At 41.9% G+C, this 25,619-nt stretch overlaps 1 protein-coding gene across 3 annotated transcripts in view; it reads left to right on the top strand.

The window, feature by feature from the left end:
* TNNC2 (troponin C2, fast skeletal type) overlaps window positions 1–24,895 on the top strand; it is a 48,262-nt gene extending 23,367 nt beyond the window's left edge. For 2 of the 3 annotated variants that reach the window (XM_073559335.1, XM_073559333.1), the window contains exons 2-6: window positions 22,451–22,505; window positions 23,782–23,925; window positions 24,168–24,282; window positions 24,390–24,526; window positions 24,682–24,895. In XM_073559335.1, the coding sequence (XP_073415436.1) occupies window positions 22,451–22,505; window positions 23,782–23,925; window positions 24,168–24,282; window positions 24,390–24,526; window positions 24,682–24,713 (483 nt within the window). In that variant the 3' untranslated portion in view covers window positions 24,714–24,895. Of the gene's footprint in view, window positions 1–21,933; window positions 22,025–22,450; window positions 22,506–23,781; window positions 23,926–24,167; window positions 24,283–24,389; window positions 24,527–24,681 lie in introns of those variants that run through there. The other variant, XM_073559334.1, reaches the window with a different exon arrangement.
* Window positions 24,896–25,619: the final 724 nt, after the last annotated feature.

Below are 25,619 nucleotides of genomic sequence, written 5' to 3'. Positions count from 1 at the left end.
ATGGCTGAGATGAGAATAGCCCTTTAAAAACATTTGCTAAAAGGGACATGTCAGGAGAGATGACAGACTATCTTAACATGTATAAAGCATAGCGAGCAGGGTATTAGGCTAGTTTCACACTAGCGCTTTTGAGCGCAGCGACGGCCTGCGCACAGCCGCCGCTAAGCCCCGCCCCTGCCGCGCCTCTGCCGGTAGCTCCGCCTACCGGCGCATGACGCTGCATGCGTCCTGCGTCCCCTATCTTTATCACTGGGGGCGCAGGCTGTGCGCAATATGCGTTTAGCGGCGCATGCGCCTTTTTGATGGTGCGCCGACCGGCGCCAAACGCAACCTGCTGCAGTTTGGTTGCGCTTGGCGCACCGTCAAAAAGGCGCATGCGCCGCTAAACGCATATTGCGCACGGCCTGCGCCCCCAGTGATAAAGATAGGGGACGCATGCAGCGTCATGCGCCGGTAGGCGGAGCTACAGGTGGAGGCGCGGCAGGGGGCGGGGCTTAGCGGCGGCCGTGCGCAGGCGGTCGCTGCGCTCAAAAGCGTTAGTGTGAAACTAGCCTTACTGGCCCAGAGCATCTTTTAGTGGGCTAACGTTCTGAATACTCTCTGTCACAACATGAGGTAATGCAGAAGATTTTCACATAGATGACAATGACGTGAATCATTGACAAAGTGGGGTTTATCACATGAATTTTTATTTATTAAACAAAAATATAACTGTGAATGTAAAATCATGGCCTAAAGAATCCATGTATCCTTTCTGGTTTACATGCACTCCAATGTATGAAATTCTTAAGGCTCGCTCACACTTGTGATGAAATCAGACGAATGCAATCCGATTAAAAGAAAAAAATGGCGTGGGATCCTCAATTTTTTTTTTCTTCAAGAAATGATTTTGCCAGGACTGGGTGAGTTTCCAATGAAAAATAAGGCTGGCGAGAATTAGACAGTTTTTTCTTGCCTGACTCTATCGAAATACATGCTGAGGATGCCTGTTTCTGGAGGGAGTTGGGAGGAATAGCTGTTGGTCGAGCAAGTGTTCTGCTGACAGCTATTTCTGAAGTGCATGAGCAGCTGTGGTGTGTGAATGAGTCCTGCCTTTATAGAACATGACTGTAAATTTACCGTATGTCTAAGGTTTCCAGTAATCTGATGATCTTACGAATTGGATTTGATCTTTCCTTTGTTGTATCTACACCTGTGAAAGCTGGGTGATGACCAAGATGAGCCCTTATTAAAGCTACAACATGGTAGTCACCTAGAATTTTTGGACTCCCGAGTGCCACATGAACCTTATATAATAGCACGCTCGCTATATGCTTGTATTCTGCTGAAGTCTAAGCAGATATGCCATTCAGAAAAGCTGGATGGGCAGCCTGTGGGTGGAAACTGAGTGCCTGCTATTTAGAAGACGTTAATTGCGGGGATTATGAATATGCTTCTTATAACAGTTGTATCCTAAAGAAAACCTTTGTCTATAAGCCTTTTTAATCCCCCTTCTTTCTCCAGGACATACAACTGTCCTGAGGAGGCTGCAGGTGCATGGAACAGACTGAGGAGCTGATCTACCACTATACAGTGCAGGCTGTGTTACACAGCTGTCATCTTCCTGTAAAAGTTGCAACCAGTGCTCAGCCAGTCGCTGTTTAACCACTTAAATGTCTGTCAATCTGTGGCAGCAGCACTTAAGTGGTTGGGATTTATAGAAATCTCATGGACACTGTCTTTTTTTCTTCTTCATATAACATACGCTACTGACCTGCGTTGTGTTTTTGAAATGTGCTGCATGGTAATTTGGGGTTATTGAAGTAGGAACCTCAGCACCACAAGAGAAAATGAGACTGTAGGTCTTGCTGCAGTGTTAATTTATGTTCCTGGCTCCTGCTCCAAACAGGCCCTCCTTGACATGAAAGAGGTCTTACGATTTACGTTATTGCTCTACAAGATTTGTGCCTATCTGCACCTGTAACAGATGTCCTTGACAAAGACCCAGGGGCAGAGGGTGCGGCGCCCCAGGCCTCACGCTCTGAGGGGGCCCACCCGGAGCTACGCTACTGTAAACTGTATCGGTGTGCACAGCACATCCATACAGTTACATTCTGTGGCAGAGCAGGGAGATGCGATCACTGTGCTCTGCCCCTGAGCAGGCGCGGGGGGGGGGGGGGGGCATGCTATCATATTCCACATTGCTTGCAATAACATCGCTGTCCCCAATGTGGTTCACAATCTAAATTCCCTATAAGTATGTATTTGAAGTGTGGGAGGACACTAGAGCACCTGGAAGAAACCCCCACAAGCTTCTTGTAGATATTGTCCAAGGTGGGATTTGAACCTAGAACCCGAGCACTGTCAAGCAACAGTGCTAACCACTGAGCCACCATTCTGATCCGCATACCCTTTCTCTTACAGTAAACATGTTTTATGGCTCTTTCGGATGTCAGTGTGTCCAGTACGTGTGGTGACAGTATTCACACGTACTGGAAACAAGACACTTACATACGTAGACCCATTCAAGTGAATCGGTCTGTGGACATGTCAGAGTGTTTCCACGGACTATGTGTCCATGGGCAGAATACGCTGACATGTTTTTTACAGCAGCATAGTAACACAGTAACATAGTTATTAAGGTTAAAGGAAGACTTTAAGTCCATCTAGTTCAACCCATATCCTATCCTAACTTGCCCTAACATGTTGATCCAGAGGAAGGCAAAAAAAAACTCATGTGGCAAACAGTAAGCTTCACATTGTGGAAAAAAATTCCTTCCCAACTCCACATACGGCCATCAGACTAGCTCCCTGGATCAACACAATATCAAGGAAACTAGTGTATATAACCTGTAATATTATACTTTTCAAGAAAGGCATCCAGACCCTTCTTAAATTTTAGTAGGGAATCACTCATTGCAACATCATATGGCAGAGAGTTCCATAGTCTCACTGCTCTTACAGTAAAGAATCTGCATCTGAGAATGTTTAAACCTTCTTTCCTCCAGACGTAGAGGATGCCCCCTTGTCCCCGTCACAGGTCTAAGAGTAAAAAGATCATTAGAAAGGTCTTCGTACTGTCCCCACATATATTTATACATTAACCCCTTTCCTTCATTGGACGTAATATTCCGACCATGTGCCCTGGGCCCTAATTACCATGGACGGAATATTACGTCATAGCGATAAGCGGCGCCCACGTGGTGAGCGCCGCTTATCACGGCTGGGTGTCAGCTAATTATCATAGCTGACACCCGGCACAAGGTGTCAGTGGCGGTCACGGACCGCCCCCGACATGTTAACCCTTTGTACACCGCGATCAAACACGATAGTGGTGTACCGGGGTTACAGGGAAGCATCGGCAGGGAGGGGGCTCCCTCCGTGCTTCCCTGAGCCCCCCACAGCAGCGCAATGTGCAGCGCTGTTGCGGGGGTCTCCTTTCCTGCAGGTCCCCGGATCCAATATGGCGGCAGGGACCTCCGGGGGCCTGCAGGGAGCCGGCTTCCTCAGTGCCTGCAAAGCACAGGCAAGGAGGAAACCTGCACACTGCCTGTGACAGATTGCTGATCTGTCACAGCGATCTGTGATGTGACAGATCAGCGATCTGTCACAGGACAGTTATGTCCCCTCTGGGACATGGTAATAAAGTTTAAAAAAAAAAAAAAAGTGTAAAAATAATTTTAAAAAAATCGCTAAATAAATTCAAGAAAAAAAAATATTCCCCAATAAATTCATTTTTTGGAAATAAAAAAAAAAACAATAAAAGTACACATATTTGGTATTGCCGCGTCCGTAACGACCCGCCCTATAAAACTGTCCCATTAGTTAACCCCTTAAGCAAACCCCTTAAAAAATAAAAATAAAAAACGAAGCAAAAAATAATGATTTATTTTCATACCGCCGAACAAAAAGTGCAATAACGCGCGATCAAAAAGACGCATATAAATATCCATGGTACCGCTGAAAACGACATCTTGTCCCGCAAAAAACGAGCCACCACACAGCATCATCAGCGAAAAAATAAAAAAGTTATAGCTCACAGAATAAAGCGATGCAAAAATAATTATTATATAAAATTGTTTTCATTGCATAAGGCTGGTTTCACATTTGCGTTTTTTTTCGCGGTAATTTAGCGCTAAATAGCGCATGCGTTTTTTTTTCCTATACTTTGCATGGGATGCGCTTATGTGCGCATACACATGCGTTTGTACGCGTTTTACCGCGCATGCTTTTTTGCGGTATGCGCTCGGGCGCACAAAATGCAACTTGTTGCATTTTTTGTGCGTCCGATTTGCCTCAAAAAAACGCATGCGCGCGCAATGCATTTTTTTACAGCAAGACAGCCAATATAAGTCTATGGGTGCGCATATGTGCGCATTGGCATGCTTATGTATGCGTTTTTTTGCACATGCGTTTTTTTTTGTTAACCATGGAATTTAGGGGTTTGGGTTAGAGTTAGGGTTAGTTAAGGGGGTTTAGGGTTATTGTTAGGGTCAGGGTTAGGGTTAGGGTCAGGGTTAGGGTTAAGTATGGTTTGGTTAAGGGTTAGGGTCAGGGTTAGGGTTAGGGTTAGGGTCAGGGTTAGGGTTAAGTATGGTTTGGTTAAGGGTTAGGGTCAGGGTTAGGGTTAGGGTCAGGGTTAGGGTCAGGGTTAGGGTCAGGGTTAGGGTTAAGTATGGTTTGGTTAAGGGTTAGGGTCAGGGTTAGGGTTAGGGTTAGGGTTAAGTATGGTTTGGTTAAGGGTTAGGGTCAGGGTTAGGGTTAGGGTCAGGGTTAGGGTTATGGTTAAGTATGGTTTGGTTAGGGGTTAGGGTTAGGGTCAGGGTTAGGGTTAAGTATGGTTTGGTTAAGGGTTAGGGTCAGGGTTAGGGTTAGGGTTAGGGTCAGGGTTAGGGTTAAGTATGGTTTGGTTAAGGGTTAGGGTCAGGGTTAGGGTTAGGGTCAGGGTTAGGGTCAGGGTTAGGGTTAAGTATGGTTTGGTTAAGGGTTAGGGTTAGGGTCAGGGTTAGGGTCAGGGTTAGGGTTAGTAAAGTCATGGTTTGGGTTAGTGTGAGGGGCCACCTAATGTTGGAAAAAAACGCAAACGCGGTAAAAACGCACTAAAAACGCATACAAACGCATAAAAACGCTGCGTTTTTTTCATGCATGCTCCTAAAAATGCTTGAAAAAAACGCAGCAGTTGTATGCTTTTGTATGCGTTTTTCAATGCGTTTTTTTGCGGGAAAAACGCGCTGCAAAAAAAGCAAGTGTGAAACAGGCCTTAAAGCTCCAAAACATAAAAAAGACATAAATGGGGTTTCACTGTAACCATACTGACCCGAAGAAGAAAACCACTTTATCAATTTTATCGCACATGGAACGGCGTAAACGCACCACCCAAAAGAAATTCATGAAGCGCTGGTTTTTGTAAATTCTGCGTCCCAAAAACAAAATAAAAAGCGATCAAAAAATGTCACATGCCCAAAAATGGTACCAATAAAAACGTCAACTCGTCCCGCAAAAAATAAGACCTCACATGACTCGGTGGGTCAAAATATGGGCAAATTATAGCTCTCAATATGTGGTGATGCAAAAACTATTTTTACAATAAAAAGCGTCTTTTAGCGTGTGACAGCTGCCAAAAATAAAAACCGCCATAAATAGTAAATCAAACCCCCCCATTATCACCCCCTTAGTTAGGGAAAAATAATAAAATTAAAAAAATGTTTTTTTTTCCATTTTCCCATTAGGGTTAGGGCTAGGGTTAGGGCTAGGGTTAGGGGTGTGTTGGGGTTAGGGTTGGAGTTAGAATTGGGGGTTTCCACTATTTGCGCACATCAGGTGCTCTCCAAACGCAACATGGCGTCTGATCTCAATTCCAGCCAATTCTGTGTTGAAAAAGTCAAATGGTGGTCCTTCCCTTCCAAGCTCTGCCATGCGCCCAAACAGTGTTTTACCCCCATATATGGGGTATCAGCCTACTCAGGACAATTTGCAAAACAACTTTTGGGGTCCAATTTCTCCTTAGGAAAATAAAAAATTGTGGGCAAAAATATCATTTTTGTGGAAAAAAATGATTTTTTTATTTTCACGCCTGGGCGTTATAAACTTCTGTGAAGCCCTTGGGTGTTCAAAGTGCTCACCACACATCTAGATAAGTTCCTTGAGGGGTCTAGTTTCCAAAATGGTGTCATTTGTGGGGGGATTCCACTGTTTTGGTACATTAGGGGCTTTCCAAACGCGACATGGTGTCCGATCTCAATTCCAGCCAAAATCGTCAAATGGCGCTGCTTCCCTTCCGAGCTCTGCCATGCGCCCAAATAGTGGTCTACCCCCACATATGGGGTATCAGCGTACTCAGGACAAATTGCACAATAACTTTTAGGGTCCTGTTACCCTTGGGAAAATAAAAATTGGGGGTGAAAAGATCATTTTGTGGAAAAAATATGATTTTTTTTAATTGTACCGCTGTATGTTATAAACTTCTGTGAAGCCCTTGTGGGTTCAAAGTTCTCACCACATATCTAGATAAGTTCCTTGGGGGGTCTAGTTTCCAAAATGGGGTCACTTGTGGGGAGTTTCCACTGTTTAGGTACATCAGGGGCTCTCCAAACGTGACATGGCGTCCGATCTGAATTCCAGCCGATTTTGCATTGTAAAAGTCAAAAGGCGCTCCTTCCCTTCTGAGCTCTGCCATGCGCTGAAACAGTGGTTCCCCCCCACATATCATGTATCAGCGTACTCAGGACAAATTGCACAATAATTTTTGCAGTCCAATTTCTCCTGTTACCCTTGGTAAAATAAAAAAAATTGAACCTGATGTTTTTTTTTTGTGAAAAAAAGTTAAATGTTCATTTTTTTTAAATATTCAAAAAATTCCTGTGAAGCACTTGAAGGGTTAATAAACTCCTTGAATGTGGTTTTGAGCACCTTAAGGGGTGCAGTTTTTAGAATGGTGTCACTTTTGGGTATTTTCTATTATATAGACCCCTCAAAGTGGCTTCAAATGTGATGTGGTCCATAAAAATAAAATGGTGTTGCAAAAATGAGAAATCGCTGGTCAATTTTTAACCCTTATAACTTCCTAACAAAAAAAATTTTGGTTCCAAAATTGTGCTGATGTAAAGTAAATATGTGGGAAATGTTACTTATTAAGTTTTTTGTGTGCCATATCTCTGTGATTTAAGGGCATAAAAATTCAAAGGTGGAAAATTGCGAAATTTTAAAAATTTTCGCCAAATTTCCATTTTTTTCACAAATAAACGCAAGTTATATGAATGAAATTTTAAAATTTGACCACTATCATGAAGTACAATATGTCACGAGAAAACAATGTCAGAATCACCGGGATCCATGGAAGCGTTCCAGAGTTATGGCCTCATAAAAGGACAGTGGTCAGAATTGTAAAAATTGGCCCGGGAGTTAACGTGCAAACCACCCTTGGTAGTGAAGGGGTTAAAATAAGATCACCTCTAAGCCTTCGATTTTCCAAACTAAATAACCCCAAGTGTAATAACCTGTCTTGGTATTGCAGACCCCCCAGTTCCCTAATAACCTTGGTCGCGCTTCTCTGCACCCGCTCCAGTTCAGCTATGTCTTTCTTATACACCGGAGACCAGAACTGTACACAGTATTCTAAGTGTGGTCGCACTAGTGACTTATATAGAGGTAAAATTATGTTCTCATGAGCATCTATGCCTCTTTTAATGCATCCCATTATTTTATTTGACTTTGCAGCAGCTTCCTGACACTGGCCGCTAAATGTGAGTTTGTCGTCCACCCATACACCCAGGTCTTTTTCAGTGACAGTTTTGCCCAGTGTTTTACAATTAAGCACATAATTATACATCTTGTTCGTTCTACCCAAGTGCATGACCTTACATTTATCCCCATTAAAGCTCATTTGCCATTTATCAGCCCAAGCTTCTAGTTTACATAAATCCTCCTGTAATATAAAATTGTCCTCCTCTGTATTGATTACCCTGCAGAGTTTAGTGTCATCTGAAAATATTGAAATACTACTCTGTATGCCCCCTACAAGGTCATTAATAAATATGTTAAAAAGAAGCGGGTCCAATACTGACCCCTGTGGTACCCCACTGCTATCTCTGACCCAATCCGAGTGTGCTCCATTAATAAACTTTGTTTCCTATCCCTGATCCAGCTCTTAACCCACTTACACATATTTTCCCCTATCCCCATTGATCTCATTTTATGTATCAACCTTTTGTGTGGCACCGTATCAAAAGCTTTTGAAAGTCCCGCACACATGCACACGGATAACACACAGGAAGCGCTGTTCCCCGGCGTCGGGTGCTGAAGACTGCTCTCATCATTCTCCCCTGCTCTGCCGACGATCAGCACAAGCAGGGAAGAATGTTGCGAGTTATATTCACCTTATAACAGCAAGAGCAGGTGGCAGCTGATGAGACTATTACAACTGCTGCCTCTAAAAACAGTGAGAGTATTTATTCAGCCACCGCCTGCGCTATAAATAAATAAATTAATTAAAAAAACGGCTTCGGTTTACCTGAATTTTTGATAAAAAGTCTGGAAAAACTAACAGCTGTTGGCTGCAACCCTCAGCTGTCAGATTCAGCAATGCTGGTAATAATGAATAGAGGGGTCCCCACGCCTTATTTTTTCATTATTTAAATAAATTTTAAAAAACGGCACTGGGTACCCCCCATTTTTGAAAACCAGCCTTGCTAAAGCAGACAGCTGGGTACTGGTATTCTAATGCTGGTAAAGAGCTATGAATATTGCCCTTCCCCAGCCTAAAAATAGCAGCCAGCAGCTGCCAAGAAAAGGCAGATCTATTAGATGCACCAATTCTAGTGCTTTGCTCGGCTCTACCCACTTGCCCTGTAGCGGTGGCAAGTGGGGTAATATTTGTGGGGTTGATGTCACCTTTTTATTGTCTGGTGACATCAAGCCCGCAGATTAGTAATGGAGAGGTGTCTATAAGATGCCTCTCCATTACTAATCCTATAGTCGTATTGTAAATAAAGACCCAGCAAGTATAAAGTCCTTTATTTGGAATCAAAGCAAAACACACTTTTCCATTTTTACTTAAAAATACAAACACAGTTATACTCACCCAACGCTCATTCCGTTGAAGCTAACAACTCCTGTAATAAAATAAAATTTGAAAAAAGCAACAATATCCCTCTCTTGTCCCAAGTTGTAATCCATGTCTGCGGATAAATAGATTTTCAACATGGACGGTGTCAAGATGTTACCATCCAGGCTGAAAACCACTGATGAATGAACTGCTGCAAGTGCAGCCTCAGTGGCTAGCTGTGACCTCGTTGAGGTTACTGCAGGTCACTGAGGCTGCGCTTCCAGCTTGGGTGAACTACGGTGACCTCAGCACCGTGAGAAAAAGTCACTGAGTTCAGTGCAGATAAAATATCAAATCTGCGGTGAACTCAGTGACTTTTTCTAATGGACCTGAGGTCACCGCAGTTCAGCCTGGCTGGGAGCGCAGCTTCAGTGAAAGGCGGTTACATCGATGAGGTCACCGCTGCTCATTGATGCTCAATAATCAATAGTTTTCTGCCTGGACGCTCGCATTTTGGCACCGTCCACGTTGAAAACTATTTATCCACAGATATGGATTACAGTGTGGGACAGAACGTTGGTCAGATAGGGGATATTGTTGTTTTTTATTTTTGTTTTATTACAGGAGACGTTGGCTTCAATGGAATGGGCATTAGGTCAGTATAACTGTGTTTGTTATTTTTAAATAAAAATGGGAAAGTGTGTTTTGTTTTGATTTCAAATAAAGGACTTCATACTTGCTGTGTCTTTATTTATAATACAACTATAGGATTTGTAATGGATAAGTGTTTCTCCATTACTAATCCATGGGCTTGATGTCACCAAACAATATAAAGGTGACATCAACCCCACAAATATTACCCCACTTGCCACCGCTACAGGGCAAGTGGGAAGAGCCGGACAAAGTGCTAGAATTGATGCATCTAATAGCTGTGCCTTTTCTTTGTGGCTGCGGGCTGCTATTTTTAGGCTAGGGGGGGTCAATATCTGTGGCACCTTGGCAGCCTGAGAATACCAGCCCCAGTTGTCTGCTTTAGCAAAGCTGGTTGTCACAAAATTGGGTTGTACCCAACACTGTTTTTTTAAATTTATTTAAATGATTAAAAAATACGGTGTGGGGACCCCTCTATTATTGATAACTGTCCTTGCTGAAGATGACATCTGAGGGTTACAGTCCCCAGCTGTCAGTTTTGCCTGGCTGGTTATCAAAAATTCAGGAGCACCCATATCTTTTTTAATTTATTTATTAGAATGCAGGAAGCGGCTGATGAATACTCCCTTTAGCCGACGCCTGTTCTCACTATTATCTGTTGAATATAACCCTCAACATTCTCCCCTGTGTGCACTGATCGCTGGCAGAGCAGTGGAGAATGATTAGTGCCGTCTTCAGCACCTGACGCCGAGGAACAGCGCTAACTGTACCGCTGATTACCAGGTGTCGGTATGTGTGGAACTGTTTCGGCACACAGGTAGCACACGGTTGCCACACGTATGCCACAAGTATTACACGCACGGACTCTGATATCTCTGGTACTTGTTTTTCTGGTACCAAAAATATCAGGACATGTCCCATAGACTTGAATGAGATGAGTAAAATCTGCAAGTAAAAAACTTGCATGTGTGTTTTTAATGCGTTTCCACTGTTTAAATGCACTAAAAATACATGTGATCCACACTTGACTATCAATAAAGGAAGCTTCCAAAACAAAGCAAATTTTTTTAAAACATGTTAAACCAAAAAAAGAGACAAAAACCGCAGTTGAAATAAATGCTATAAAAAGGCAATACAAAACTACAAGAAACTTAACTTCAATAATAGGTACTGAAATGCTGTAGAAAGTCTGCAGCATCAAAAAAAGGACAAAATACTCTTTGTGGGAACTTAGTCTTAGGGAAGATTCAGATGTCTTTATAGCTACAGTAGGACGGGGATCACAACGCAATGCTTGGAGTGCCCAGCGGCTCTCCCTACCCGCATGTGACAGCTTCATAGAAATACGTGCTGTCACGCTTGGCCAGTCTGAGCATTGCGTTGTGATCCCCGTCTGAGTTATACGGCTGTCCGACTCTTCCCTAAGTGTCTTCATTGGCAATCTCCATTGATTAGAGCAATATACATTTCTGTTTGTGCTGTGTACACCCTATTATATCTGTGCTTGCTATTTCACACTATGTAGTTATGAATGCCCTAGTAAGTTAAGGCATCCATTGACTTCTCCACTCAGTCGACCTCTGCCAGTTAAATAAGGCAATATCCACATGTTGCTAACAATATGTCAGTGACCAAATAGATGCTATATTTAGGTGTGCATGAAATGAATAGGGTTTAGTACATGCAAGTCAATATTTTTTCTTACCTTCTGTTCTTAATTTTTTTTTCACGTCCACACAGCTTCCATCATTATTATTATTATAGTGGTTTGAAAAAACCACTATATTGTAATCCGAACGCTGCTAACTTATTCTTCTTCTTCTTATTATTATTAAGTTGATTTCCGCAATTAATGCGGCCCGAACCGCTACACGCACAGACTCCGTTGAGGTGTCGTTTCGAAGCCAGCGTCCACGAGAGGTGTGCTAAGTATTTTTCGTGTCGATCGGATTTGTAGTTTTTGCGCAATTTGCGTTTGAAATTTTTTTTTCCCGTCATTGGAATGCACTGTCTCCAATGCTTTTCAATGGGTAATGGCAAAACGTGCCCTGAGGCGATTGAAATGACAGTTGAGCTCATTGATATGCGCAGGCAGACCCAGTTACTATGCCAACGCCTACGAACTTCACTTGAACCCCAGCACAGAGCCTCTGCCACATAATATCAGCTCTTAAAGCGAAACTCACAGCACAAATGCAAATCTAGCTTCATCACATGACACATGCCCCTGAGAGAGAATGTGTGCGCCAAAGTGGATTTAAAAGAAGCCCAGTGAGCCAAACTAGCTCTTAAAGGGCCAACGCGCCAAAGTGATTGTTAAAGGGCCAGCGCACCCAAATGAGTCTTAAAGGGCCAGCGCACCCAAATGAGTCTTAAAGGGCCGACACACCAAATCGGAGACTGAGCCACCCCGGCCTCCAAATCGGAGGCTGAGCCACCCCGGCCTCCAAATCGGAGGCTGAGCCACCCCGGCCTCCAAATCGGAGGCTGAGCCACCCCGGCCTCCAAATCGGAGGCTGAGCCACCCCGGCCTCCAAATCGGAGGCTGAGCCACCCCGGCCTCCAAATCGGAGGCTGAGCCACCCCGGCCTCCAAATCGGAGGCTGATCGACCCCGGCCTCCAAATCGGAGGCTGATCGACCCCGGCCTCCAAATCGGAGGCTGATCGACCCCGGCCTCCAAATCGGAGGCTGATCGACCCCGGCCTCCAAATCGGAGGCTGATCGACCCCGGCCTCCAAATCGGAGGCTGAGCCACCCCGGCCTCCAAATCGGAGGCTGATCGACCCCGGCCTCCAAATCGGAGGCTGAGCCACCCCGGCCTCCAAATCGGAGGCTCTTTGACCTCGGCCTCCAAATCGGAGGCTGAGCGACCCCGGCCTCCAAATCTTACCCAGAGTGGCCCCGCCCACCAAATCGGACCCTGAGGGGCCCCGGCCACCAAATCGGACCCTGAGGGGCCCCGGCCACCAAATCGGACCCTGAGGGGCCCCACCCACAAAATCAGACCCTGAGGCCAAAGTGGCCCCTGAGAGGCACCCACAGTTAAATCGTATCCTGAGTTGAAAGTCTTGCAGGGGCAGCAGGCAAGTCTCTCTTAAAGGGGCAGCCCGGGCACCATTTCAAACCACTATCTGTACTTCCTTCAGGAAATACACATCTAGTTATTATTATTATTTATATAGCGCCATTAATTCCATGGTGCTGTACATGAGAAGGGGGGTTGCATACAAAGTTAAAGATATTGTTAACAGTAAACAAATTTACGATGACAGACTGGTACAGAGGGGAGAGGACCCTGTCCTTGGGGGACTTACATTCTACGGGATATTGGGGAAGAGACAGAAGGTCGGGGGTGCAGCAGCTCTGGTTGTGGTGAGGCGGCAGAATGGTTATTGCAGGCTGTAAGCTTTCCTGAAAAGATGGGTTTTCAGGTTACGTTTGAAGGATCCAAGGGTGGTAGATAACCAGACGTGTTGAGGCGTGGAGTTCCAGAGGATAGGGGATATTCAGGAGAAATCTTGGAGGCGGTTGTGTGAGGAAAGAATAAGTGTGGAGGAGAGTAGGAGGTCTTGGGAGGATAGAAGATTGTGTGAGGGAAGATATTGGGAGATTAGTTCAGCGATATAGGGAGGGGATAGGTTGTGGATGGCTTTGTACGGAGGACATGGCAGAAATGGAAATATACATGTTACTACTGTAGGTAGGTGTAGTATGCTGGATTATTTGCTACATCTCATAAATCTGATTCAGACTTATTGTCTAGTAGCAATTTATAACACATGATTTCATATACTGGTCACAACAGTAATGTCTTAATGATGACCATACGTTATTACCTGTTCTTCCAGTTGACCAGTGTCACTTGAAGTATCGGCCATATTCAGGCTTGTAGTGAATGGTTCAAATGTCCTGACAACGACCTCAACGCCACACGCTCCATTGACCATTTAGACTTCTTTTGGTGGACATTGAGATTCTTCTCAGTAACACTGGATTTTCAATGTAGTAACAACTACAAAACCAAGAGAAAACAACCATTGTAACTCAAAAGGTAGCTGTATATCTCATTGTAAACCCCAGTAAATTTAGAGCTTTACCTTATAGTGTAAGAAAAAAATAGAAAAAATATCCAATCATAGTGAAATGGTGAAAAAAAAACCCCAACAATTCCTCCATCGTTTTTTGGGTTTTGTTTTTACACATTTATTAAGCAATAAAAATGACCTGGCATCATGATTCTCCAGGACACCATGGCATTACCAAAACATGTAAACATGTATAGTTTTTATTTCTATTTGAGTAACTTTAAAAAAAACAAACCTAAACGTTATCAAAAAATGTGTTTGTCTTGTCATTTTCTGAGAGCCATAACTTTTTTTTTTTTTTTCTTCCATTGGGGCTGCATGAGGGCTTGTTTTTCGCTTGCTGACCTGTATTTTTTGATGGTTCCATTTTGCCATTTTGATCGCTTTTCTTCCATTTCTGATGTGGGAGGTGCAGCGTCAGTTTCGGTGTTTCAATTTTTTCCCCTTCTGACATTTACAATCATGTTTTGGGGAAGACGAGATTGATACCTGCAAAGAATTGGTGCAGCTCATATGCTTCTACTAGTGACAGACAGCGGCATTTTAGGGGTTTAACAGCATCTATTGGAGGTCCATACACCCCAGTCTGCTCTATGATGGATTTTTCCATCATGGAGTGTTAGGTGGTTAAAATGTTTTTCTCACATTAGGAAAAAAACAATATTTTGTAGACATGGCACCACTCCAGTGCATAGCCTGTGTCTGGTTTTGCAGCGCAGCTTCTTTCTTTAGAATGAACCCGAGCTATAATATGTGATCTAACAGATGGACAAGAGTGGATCTGTTCCTAGGAAAATATCGCTCTCCTTGTAACCTAATACAAACCCTTTAGTCTCATGTACATTGCTGCACTATGGCTCCTTTCAGAAGTCATTTATCAAAAGCAGGATTGGTGGAGCATCGAGAAAGACCTATATGGGAAAAGACTTTGGGTATGTTCACACAACACACAACACTTTTTTAGGTCAGAAAATGTGCAAAAAATCTTTCTATTCACTTCTATGTGAAAACAAAGCTGCTTTTCACATGTCCAGACTTTTGAGCATCTTTTATCAGCTTTAAGTTTCCAAAACCGCATACTTCTTCAGGCTTTTTCCACTTCGAAGACATTTTATATTTTACCGTAGAAATTAATGGTAAGGCAAAAAAAAATGTTGGAAAAATACCTAGGCACAGGAAAGATGTGATGTGATAGGCATCTATTGGAATGTTTCATAAACGTTTTCTCCTAAAAGGAAAAAAATGCTCAAAAAACACCATCAAAAACAAGATTTGGGTTTGTGCACACATAACATTTTTAATCCGAGCAGCAGTTTTCTATCACAAAGCTGTTTCAGGAAAAAAGCTGCCTTTTTTTTCCTGCAGGGACCCCCTTAGCAGTTTCACTGTCACTTTCACAGCCTCTTTTACCTAAACCTTTTATAAAGAGTTGGTGTCTTCCAAACAAAGCCGTCAAAAGAATGAAATTATTACTACTTTTAACCGTTCCATGGTTTCCAAAATGACATAAGCTGAAACATGTGCACAGCATTGTCAAATGTCTCTACGTCCATTTTTTGCAGTGGTTTTCCAGAAGGATTCCGACAGAATCCGCCTGAAAACGTTGTTGTATGCACAATCCCCAACAGGCTGCTTCAGGAAATGTTCGAAAAAACATGCAAAAAGATGCTTAACCCATTAGCGATCACCAATACGCCTTTTAACAGCGGCAGTAAAGGGTACTTATTCCTCAGCTCCGCTTTTTAACTGTGCTGAGAAATAAGAGTATGGTGCCCCCCAGCATTGGAAAGTCTCCGAGGTCTCAGCAACCAGAGGTAGCCGAGACCCTGAAGAACTTAATCAGGGCCCCATGCGCCCGCCGAGATCTGCCTACTGGTACCCGGCAACAATACGGGATTTTTCCTATTGGTTCCTTTTGATCACTGTGATAGGGTCTATCACAGTGATCAACATAAAAAAATAGTAAATCACATCCCCCTTCGTCACCCCCTTAGATAAAAATGATAAAATAAAATGTTTTTAATTTTTTCCATTTTGGGGGGTTAGGGTTGTGAGGGTTGGGGTTAGATTTGTTTCTTTTTTTCAAAAAAAAAAGACAATATGACAGCTATTGTTTGAGCGCAAGTGCTCGATACTCGAGTTTGTATTAGGTGCTCGGGTAGGAACTGAGTATCGCGGATCCCTGCATGTTTTTTGGGGTGTCTAACAGCCACAAAACATGCAGGGCAGGGACTCCAGCATATCACTCGAGCACCCGCGATATTTGGTGCATACTTGAGCACCCGATGCAAACTGGAGTAGCGAGCACTTGCACTCAACATTAATGACGACGTATTCAATATGATGACCTAATGTTATCAAATTTTGTGTTGTACATGTGAGTTCAAAATGCTCACTGTACCCCTGGGTAAAATCCTTGAGGGGTGTGGTTTACAAACTGAGGTCACTTGTAGGGGATTTCCACTGTTTAGGCACCTCAGTGGTTCTCCAAACAGAAGATGGCATCTGCTCTTAATTCCAATCAATTTTGCGCTCAAAAAGTCAAACGCTGCTCCTTTCTTTTTGAGCCCTGCCGTGCGTCTAAACAGTGGATATCCTCCACATATGGGGTATCGGCATACTCAGGCGAAATTGCACAACAAATTGAGGGGTCTATTTTCTCTTGTCACACTGTTCGGTCCAAAGTAAATTTTTTGTGAAAAAAGTTCATTTCTTCCTTCCTTATTACTTCAACTCTCGTAAAGCAACTGAAGGATTGAAGTTCTTGCATGTGGTTTTGAGCACCTTGAGGGGTGCAGTTTTTAGAATGGTGTCACGATTGAGTATTTTCTGTCATATAAGCCCCTCAAAGTCACTTCAAATGTGATGTGGTCCCTAAAAAAAATGATATGGTAAATTTTGTTGGAAAAATGAGAAATTGATGGTCAACTTTTAACCCTTATAACTTCCTAGCAAAAAAAATGAAGCTTCCAAAATTGTGCTGATGTAAAGTTGACATGTGGGAAATGTTATTTATTAACTATTTTGTGTAACATAGCTCTCTGATTTTAAGGGCACAAAAAATAAAAGTCTGAAAATTGCCAAATTGTAAAAATTTTGGCCAAATTCATGTTTTTTTTCATAAATACACACAAGTCATATTGAAGAATTTTTACCGCTATCATGAAGTACTATATGTCATAAAAAGAAAAACAATCTCAGAATCAGTGGGATATGATGAATTGTTCCAGAGTAATAACCACATAAAGTGACCTTGGTCATTATTGTAAAATTTGGCTTGGTCATTAGGGTGAAAATTGGCTTGGTCACTAAGGGGTTAAAGCCCCACTCCAGTGTTTGTTTTTATTGCACCACTGTAGTGGTGCTTTAGACTGTATGCCCGCGGAAGTGTTTTTTAGGCATTTCTGAAGCGTTTGTCCCAGTCAAAATGCTTCAAAAACGCTTACAAGAAGCATCCCATTCATTTTAAATGAATTCCGCACTTTTTGTGCACATTGATGCGTTTTTTTCCGCTCAAAAACCGCTTAGCAGCCAAAAATGCAGCATGTGCATTCATTTTGCGGAAAAGTCCGTGTTTTTGCTATTTTCTATGAGTCAGAAAATGCGCAGGAAAAAACGCATAGAAAACGCACAGTTTTTAAGCAAAAACGTGCGGAAAACGTGCGGAAATAAAACACGTATTTTCTGGGAAGGTGTCTGGTTTTGAAGCAGAAATTTTCTGTATACGTGGACACATAGCCATGTAATTCCCTTTTCTCATGCTCACCTGCTGCCACCTTGATCCTTTTCCAGCGTCGCTCCCGTTGGTCTCTGGCGAAAGGTGACATGACGGGACACGAGACTATAAAAAATTGTTTAATTTTCATCCAGAAAATATTAAATAATTTTTCATCACTCAGACTGATCATACAATCGTTTCATCATAGCCTTACTACAACGTTAATATTCTGTGCACATTTCCTCCTCTGATCACTCAAGCTTTTATCATATTTTACTTAAAATTATATTGAATATCTATTTAATTAAATGCTAATCAGCTGTTCTTTTAAGCATGTGAATGTTCTTGCTCTGATTGCACATTTAGATATGTCAGTAAAGTCATCTGGATGCCTAAATCAGCAATTTATTTTACATTTAGCTAATTAGTTTTTTCCCAATCTTTTCTAATCAAAATCAATTTTTTTTTCATTAAAATCTCTATAGCTTTACTGTCTAAAACTACATTTTATGAAGTTTTTAAAGTGGGTTTCCAGGCTTAACACAAGTCTACAGTTCATACGTGACAAAGTGCAATGTGGACGATGTCAGGATTCTATGGTATTGCCGATGCGAGCGGGATATATGTGATTTGCATACTTGCAGTTATGTGCCGATTAGACATGCTCGGCCTTTCTCAATAGAAATGCATCGAGAGAAGCTGGACACGGCTAGTCCATGTGACACCGCAAATATGCAAATCGCATACATGCAGTCACTTGACTGCCTGCTCACACCAACTATAATTACTTTACACAAACAAAAAGCAAAGAATAACTAATGTAATGTAGTCAGCAAGTGCTGATAAAAGGTAACAACAAATACAGGGTATTTAGTCGATTTTTTTTTTTGCAAAAAAATGTATGCCAAGCTGCTCCACCTCGTCAAGGTAACCCGTATTGAAGCAGTCCCGTATTGAAGCAGAATGTGCTTTTTGTTTGTGTTTCGGTCAGTGGGTGGTGTGAACATTGTCCAACAGACTTGTTCACATTTGCGCATGTCACATGTGTTTTTAATCCAGTTTTTTTCGTGCTTATGCATGATTTGAGAGACCCCACCCCTTTCTTGTGTGACATGCACATAAGGAGCTGTCTTACACCATGTGCCCATACTAGAAAGCGCCTGTCTTAATCCTGCTCATTTAGACACTGTTCATATGTTCAGGTTTTAAATACATTAGATAGGGACTGCTTCAATACGGGTTACCTTGACGAGGTAGAGCAGCTTGGCATACATTTTTTTGCAAAAAAGTATCAACTAAATACCCTGTATTTGTTGTTACCTTTTATCAGCACTTGCTGACTACTGTCATATGTCTTACTTCTATAATTACTTTACGCTGCCACACTTCAAATAGAGTGACTGCAGACTTTTGTGTCAAGCTTGTACAAACCCTTTAAGGACCATCTCCCACCATATACATCTATACCATGCACATGTAAATGGCAAAGGTTATGTTCAATTTTCAGGCTGTGAGTTACACTCAGACAGCATGCTGACTGGTGGCAGCCTAGGTGCCAGTTTAAAATTACTGTATACATCCATTTCATGGACCTGAATATATGGTGGACAGTCGGTGCACCCGTCCACAACGCAGATCACATAGACTCAAATTACACAAATTGTGGAAATATCTTGCCTGGTTATTTCAAGTGCTACAAGTGCTTCTCACAAAATTTGAGTACCAACAAAAAGTTAATTTATTTCAGTTCTTCAATGCAAAAAGTGAAACTCATATATTATATAGAGTCATTACAAACAGAGTGATCTATTTCAAGTGTTTATTTCTGTTAATGTTGATGATTATGGCTTACAGCCAATGAAAACCCAAAAGTCATTATCTCAGTAAATTAGAATAATTAACAAAAAACACCTACAAAGGCTTCCTAAGCATTTAAAAAGGTCCCTTAGTCTGTTTCAGTAGGCTCCACAATCATGCAGAAGAGTGCTGACTTGACAGATGTCTAGAACGGCAGTCATTGACACATTCCACATGAAGTGTAAGCCACAAAAGGTCATTGCTAAAGAAGCTGGCTGTTCACAGGGTGCTGTATCCAAGCATATTAGTGGAAAGTTGAGTGGAAGGAAAAAGTGAGGTAGAAAAAGGTGCACAAGCAACTGGGATAACCGTAGCCTTGAAAGGATTGTTAAGAAAAGGCCATTCAAACATTTTGGGGAGATTCACAAGGAGTGGACTGCTGCTGGAGTCATTGCTTCAAGAGCCACCACACAGACATATCCAGGTCATGGACTACAAGTGTCAAATTCCTTGTGTCAAGCCACTCATGACCAATAGACAACGCCAGAAGCGTCTTACCTGGGCCAAGGAGAAAAAGAACTGGACTGTTGCTCAGTGGTCCAAGGTGTTGTTTTCTGATGAAAGTAAATTTTGCATTTCATTTCAAGGTCCCAGAGTCTGGAGGAAGAGTGGAGAGGCCACAATCCAAGCTGCTTGAGGTCAAGTGTGAAGTTTCCACAATCAGTGACGGTTTGGGGAGCCATGTCATCTGCTGGTGTAGGTCCACTCTGTTTTATCAAGACCAAAGTCAGCGCAGCCGTCTACCAGGAAATTTTAGAGCACTTCATGCCTCCCTCTGCCGACAAGCTTTTTGGAGATGGAAATTTAATTCTTCAGCAGGACTTGGTTTAAAAACAAGAGTATTACTGTGCTTGATTGCCAGCAAACTCGTCTGACCTTAACCCCATAGAGAATCTGTGGGGTATTGTCAGGAGGAAGATGAGAGACACCAGACCCAACACTGCAGACGAGCTGAAGGCTGCTATCAAACCAACCTGGGCTTTCATAGCACCTCAGCAGTGCCGCAGGCTGATCGCCTCCATGCCACGCCGCATTGATGCAGTAATTGATGCAAAAGGAGCCCCGACCAAGTATTGAGTGCATTTACTGAGCATACATTTCAATAGGCCAACTTTTCGAATTTTAAAATCATTTTTCAAGCTGGTGTTATAAAGTATTCCAATTTACTTAGACAATGACTTTGGGTTTTCATTGGCTGTAAGCCATAATCATCAACAGTAACAGAAATAAACACTGACTTAAAGGGCCACTTAATATGGTGGTAATGGTGGTTTCCGAAAGGAGCCACCCCTTGGCTGGGTCCTTCCCTGGAGGAAGATCTGGCTAGTCCCGTGTTTGAGGCTCTGAAATGAGGCTCCACGAACTTTATTTAGAAATAAACACTTGAAATAGATCACTCTGTTTGTAATGACTCTATATAATATATGCGTTTCATTTTTTGAATTGAAGAACTAAAATAAATTAACTTTTTGATATTCTAATTTTGTGAGAAGCACCGGTATCTATAAAGTTTAACTAGTAGGGTATGTGCACACATTCAGGATTTGCAGCTGAAAATTCTGCTCCAGATCTTAATGTGTTGGTAGTAAAAACGATATGTAAAACGCACTTGTTGTTGCCATGTGTTTGCTGAATTTTTGTCATTTTTTTTTACATGGGTTTTTGTTGTGGATTTTTCCCCACTCATTAGTACAGGTGAAATCTGCAGCAAAAGCGCTAAAAGAATTGACATACTGCAGATTTAAATCTGCTGCAAATATGCAATTAAAAAATATGTGACGTGTGCAAGAGATTTCAGTAATCTCATTCACTTTGCTGGAATTTGGATGTCTTTCAGGTTTTCTGACAAAACTGCACAGTAATAAGGCTACAAAAGAGCAATGTGTGTACATACCTGTAGAATGATTAGTGTAGCATCTTTTAAGGAAAATTTTTTGGCCCAATTTTGTAGAGTTCTAATGTCTTTGGACGCTATCAGATAATGCTGTTCACTTCACTTATTTGCTAAGATTTGGTTAAGCTTTCTGGCAGATCCCCCTTCCTTCATCTCAGACCCCTATAAATAACTGAACGTAAATATCACGGGGTGAATTGTCTGCCTTTATTGTCAGCCAAAAAATCTTTCAGCAGTCTATGGTCCACTTAAGTGTCCTTAAGAGTCTAAACTAGCAATATTAAGATGGTCAAACATCAATTCATTTTTAGCTGATAGATCTTCATCTGCCATTTACCACCACTGATGGCCCATTAATATGCCTGTCAAGCATTTATTAGCTTCTACTGAGGTGAGTTACTACCAGCAGAATGTTTGGTAGATGTGTCTACACTGATCAGGATAGAAAGCAAATTAACCTTAAAGACAATGAAGAAAACAAAGCATTCTGGGTCTTAGAGATCTGTCTGAGCTGATTTCTAAATGAGTTTTTTTGAGAAACTTGCTCTGTCTGCAGAGTGTATATTTAGTAGTTTGGCAGCTTCCACCATCTCCTTCTCTGCCAGTCTTAGGGGGTTCATATGTGAGAAGGTAATACAATCCCCCTCTGAGCTCCTATCCCTATAAGGAGCCTTGAAGAGTCTGCTAATTATACCAGCTCATATCTTCTGGGCACCAGCAGCAACTACTTGGGGTTCAGTCATCTTGGACGTAGTGCTGTGACGAAGACCTGTGTCCCCAGTCACCATGGCACAGGTCAGTCTGCATTCTTCTGGTGTCATCCGCCTTGCTCAAGAACCTTTGCCTTTGAGTTATGAAGTTCTGCGTTATTTTTTAACTCTTATTCTTCTTTTTTATTACTTTTTTTTTACTGACTTGGTTATTTGTGCATGGGTGGGATTTTGTATTTTCACGTCAGATCCACCAGAAGAAAACTTGGCTAAATCTGCAAATTCCTGTGGATACATATAATGCCTGGATTGACATAAGGAATATGAAAAAATACCTTCACCAGCAGGCCCTTTTCCTCCACTCTGTGTCTGGGTAGAAGGTGTGGAATAGAGTTGTAGCTCCTTCTTTTGTAGCCCATTCTTCTTACGCAGTTAATGGATGGATTAATAATGGTTGGGAAACCTGTCAGTGGTTACCAGAACTCATATCATACATGTGTTTGGTTTGCAGCCTACAGACCAGCAGCAAGATGCGAGGTCCTTCCTCAGCGAGGAAATGATCGCTGGTAAGAATTTATTGTCTTGGCTTTTTTACTTGTCTTTTGTTTGCATATATGGCTAGACCTAAAAGTATGCCTTATTGCACAGGAGTACAGGTGCAAAATTCTGTAACATTCATAAATTAGTGTGGATGTTCCAGGTAATGACTATGGAAAAAAAATGTTCAGAAACCAGATTTTATTAAGTGCAAATTGGCAGGCATAGCAATTAAGAGCAAGGCCATATAGAGGCTATGGTTGAATACCTATAATAGGCCTGTTATGAAATCCAGTGCGCAGAAAAATATATGTAACTTATCACAGTTAAAAGCAATTGGTTTCTAATCGAGATATATATGTAATATACAAATTAATATTTTTAAAACTCTAATACTTTCCTTGTTGCTTTAGACTGAGTTCAAACATGTACTACATGTCCTTTCTGCACACTTTTCCTTTTGTAATATACACCCTGGTATTTGTCTTTCAAAAAATGCCTAAAAATGCCAAAACGTGCATGTGTGATTGGCCTTAAAGTTTAATTATTTGTGATGAGCAAATGTGCTCGGATAAGACATTATTCGAACATGCTCATGTACGAACAGAGTGTCTTCAATGTGCTCGAAAAATATGTTTGATTCCCTGCGCCTGTGTGTCTCGCGGCTGTTTGACAGACGCAACACTTGGAGAGATTGCCTAACAAACAGGCAATCCCTGAATATGTTGTGGCTGTCAAACAGCCGCAAGACACACAGGCGCAGGGACTCAAACATGTTTTTCAAGCACGCCGAAGAAACTCGGTTAGCACATGAGAATGCTCAGATAACTCCTTATCCGATCAATTTGCTTATCACTATTAATTATGTCTGTTTTTAAAATTGTAAAAAAATTATCAGAAAAGGACAAGAAAAATGGCGGAAGCAAAACAAATATTGGAAGGATACTTAAAGATATTGTTACAGATATTCTTCCTAAGAAATGGTAATACAGCATAATTCAGATATTACATATAGAATACATACAAAGCATCAGAGTGACTAAGATAAGCTTGAGGAGCAGTAGAGACATTACTCTTTGGAGCTGTAGTCAGAGAACTACTGGTGCAAGGGAGAACAGATCATGTGAGCTTTTATTGTATTATCAGTGTAAGATAATGTATACTGAAAAATCAGATTATCTTAAAAGAGAAACGTAGCCCGAAGAGTGAGATCTAGACCTCTAAGCTTAGATTGTGAGGCGACACAATGTGTATGCAGTGACACCAACATGACAAAATCTTTATGTTGTCTGTTTCTTTTAACAGAGTTCAAGGCCGCCTTTGACATGTTTGATACTGATGGTGGCGGTGACATCAGCACCAAGGAGTTGGGTACTGTCATGAGGATGCTGGGACAGACCCCAACAAAGGAAGAGTTGGATGCCATCATTGAGGAAGTAGATGAAGATGGTGAGTTTAGGTAGAAATAGAAAAAGATCCAGTTATTAGAGTTCTGTCTCCAGTCTGCATTACTGTTGGCCCTTTTATTTTTCTAGGACAATTAATCTTATAGTCTATACGTTATGACATTTGATAACTTCTGATCTATTTACGATGGTGATCCTCTGTCAGTAGTTAAGATATGACATCTGATGCTTGTGATATACTTGTGCAATAAACACAACTGAAGAAAGATCTATGATGTCTTACAGGCAGCGGTACTATCGACTTCGAAGAGTTCTTGGTCATGATGGTGCGCCAGATGAAAGAGGATGCGCAAGGAAAAAGTGAGGAGGAGTTGGCTGAATGTTTTCGCATCTTTGACAAGTGAGTATCTACTTTCATTACTCCATTCTTGACATATGCAAATAGCAAGCATGTGGGTAACTGGTATGTCTGGCGCCTTGATGATGGACTCTCTTGCTTCCTCTCAGGAATGCTGATGGGTACATTGACAGTGAAGAGCTGGGAGAGATCCTCCGTTCCTCTGGTGAGAGTATAACAGATGAGGAAATTGAAGAGCTGATGAAGGATGGCGACAAAAACAATGATGGCAAGATAGACTTTGATGGTAAGTTAAATGTACCCTCTCTATGATGGGTATGCCATGTGGACGATGTCATCATGTGGCTTATGTCATTGTGATGAAGTCATGCCATATCTAGCAACATAGAACATTTCTCAGTGTATAGCCTAATGTACACTTGTCTTTATCTTTTTTTGCAGAGTTCCTCAAGATGATGGAAGGTGTACAATAAGCTGTTCATTCCTCTGGAGTCATTTTTTTTAATCAAACAATCAAATCTTTATTTATGTAAAAGAGCAAGCATACATACAGATATAAGACACAACATATCCAATATAGAAATAAACATTGTACAGATCTTGAGTGTAATTAAAGTTCATACATATGCAATAATAAAGATATTACAAAATGTTAGTGTCCTTGTGTACTTTGAAGATGACATAAGAATTATAAAGGCGTTCATTTACAAATTAATAGGCTTATTCTGCAACATGTTTTGGTGTAGTATAGAATATCAACTGGTGGCAAAATGTATAGCCTCAATAATAGAAATGAGTGAATTAATTAGAAGGAGCCTGGTCTGTACTCCGTGCCTAAGAGAGAACCACCTGCTACCTGCCAGCATGCGCGGCTTCTCTGTTGATTAGCCAGCTAGGCGCGAGGTGTTGCACACATGACGTGCCTAATCAGCTAGAGGACCCTCGAATGATGGCAGGTAGGAGGTGGTTCTCAGGGCTTGAGGCCAGTGACCACTGAATATTTATATAGAGATAACAAGTTCCCAAAGGATAATAGGAAATTGTGCACTATTTTTATTATACTTGCCGTTTATGTAGAAATGTGCTCACATGCTTTTGTTTTATAGGTGCGGTTGCCCCCTGTGTGCACAGTAAAATGGTATGGTCCCTGCATCAGTCCGGTATAACACATCTATAGTTTAAGTGAATAGGTCTAAACATGGTGTCAGGCATGTGACACACATACACGTCATGTCATTCAGTAAGCAATACAGCTGCATGCTATACATTTCCTGGGTCAACACACCCAAACAATAGCTGCGTACGCTGTGTATCGTATTGTAGTTGTTATAAAAACCATCTCACTATCGCTGGGGCCACACTTTTGAGTGTGATGCGAG

The sequence above is a fragment of the Dendrobates tinctorius genome, unplaced genomic scaffold (assembly GCF_039654945.1).
Source record: "Dendrobates tinctorius isolate UK_male_01 unplaced genomic scaffold, ASM3965494v1 ptg000270l, whole genome shotgun sequence".
In the NCBI taxonomy this organism is placed as follows: Eukaryota; Metazoa; Chordata; class Amphibia; order Anura; family Dendrobatidae; genus Dendrobates; species Dendrobates tinctorius.
This window is presented reverse-complemented; position numbering and strand designations above follow the sequence as displayed.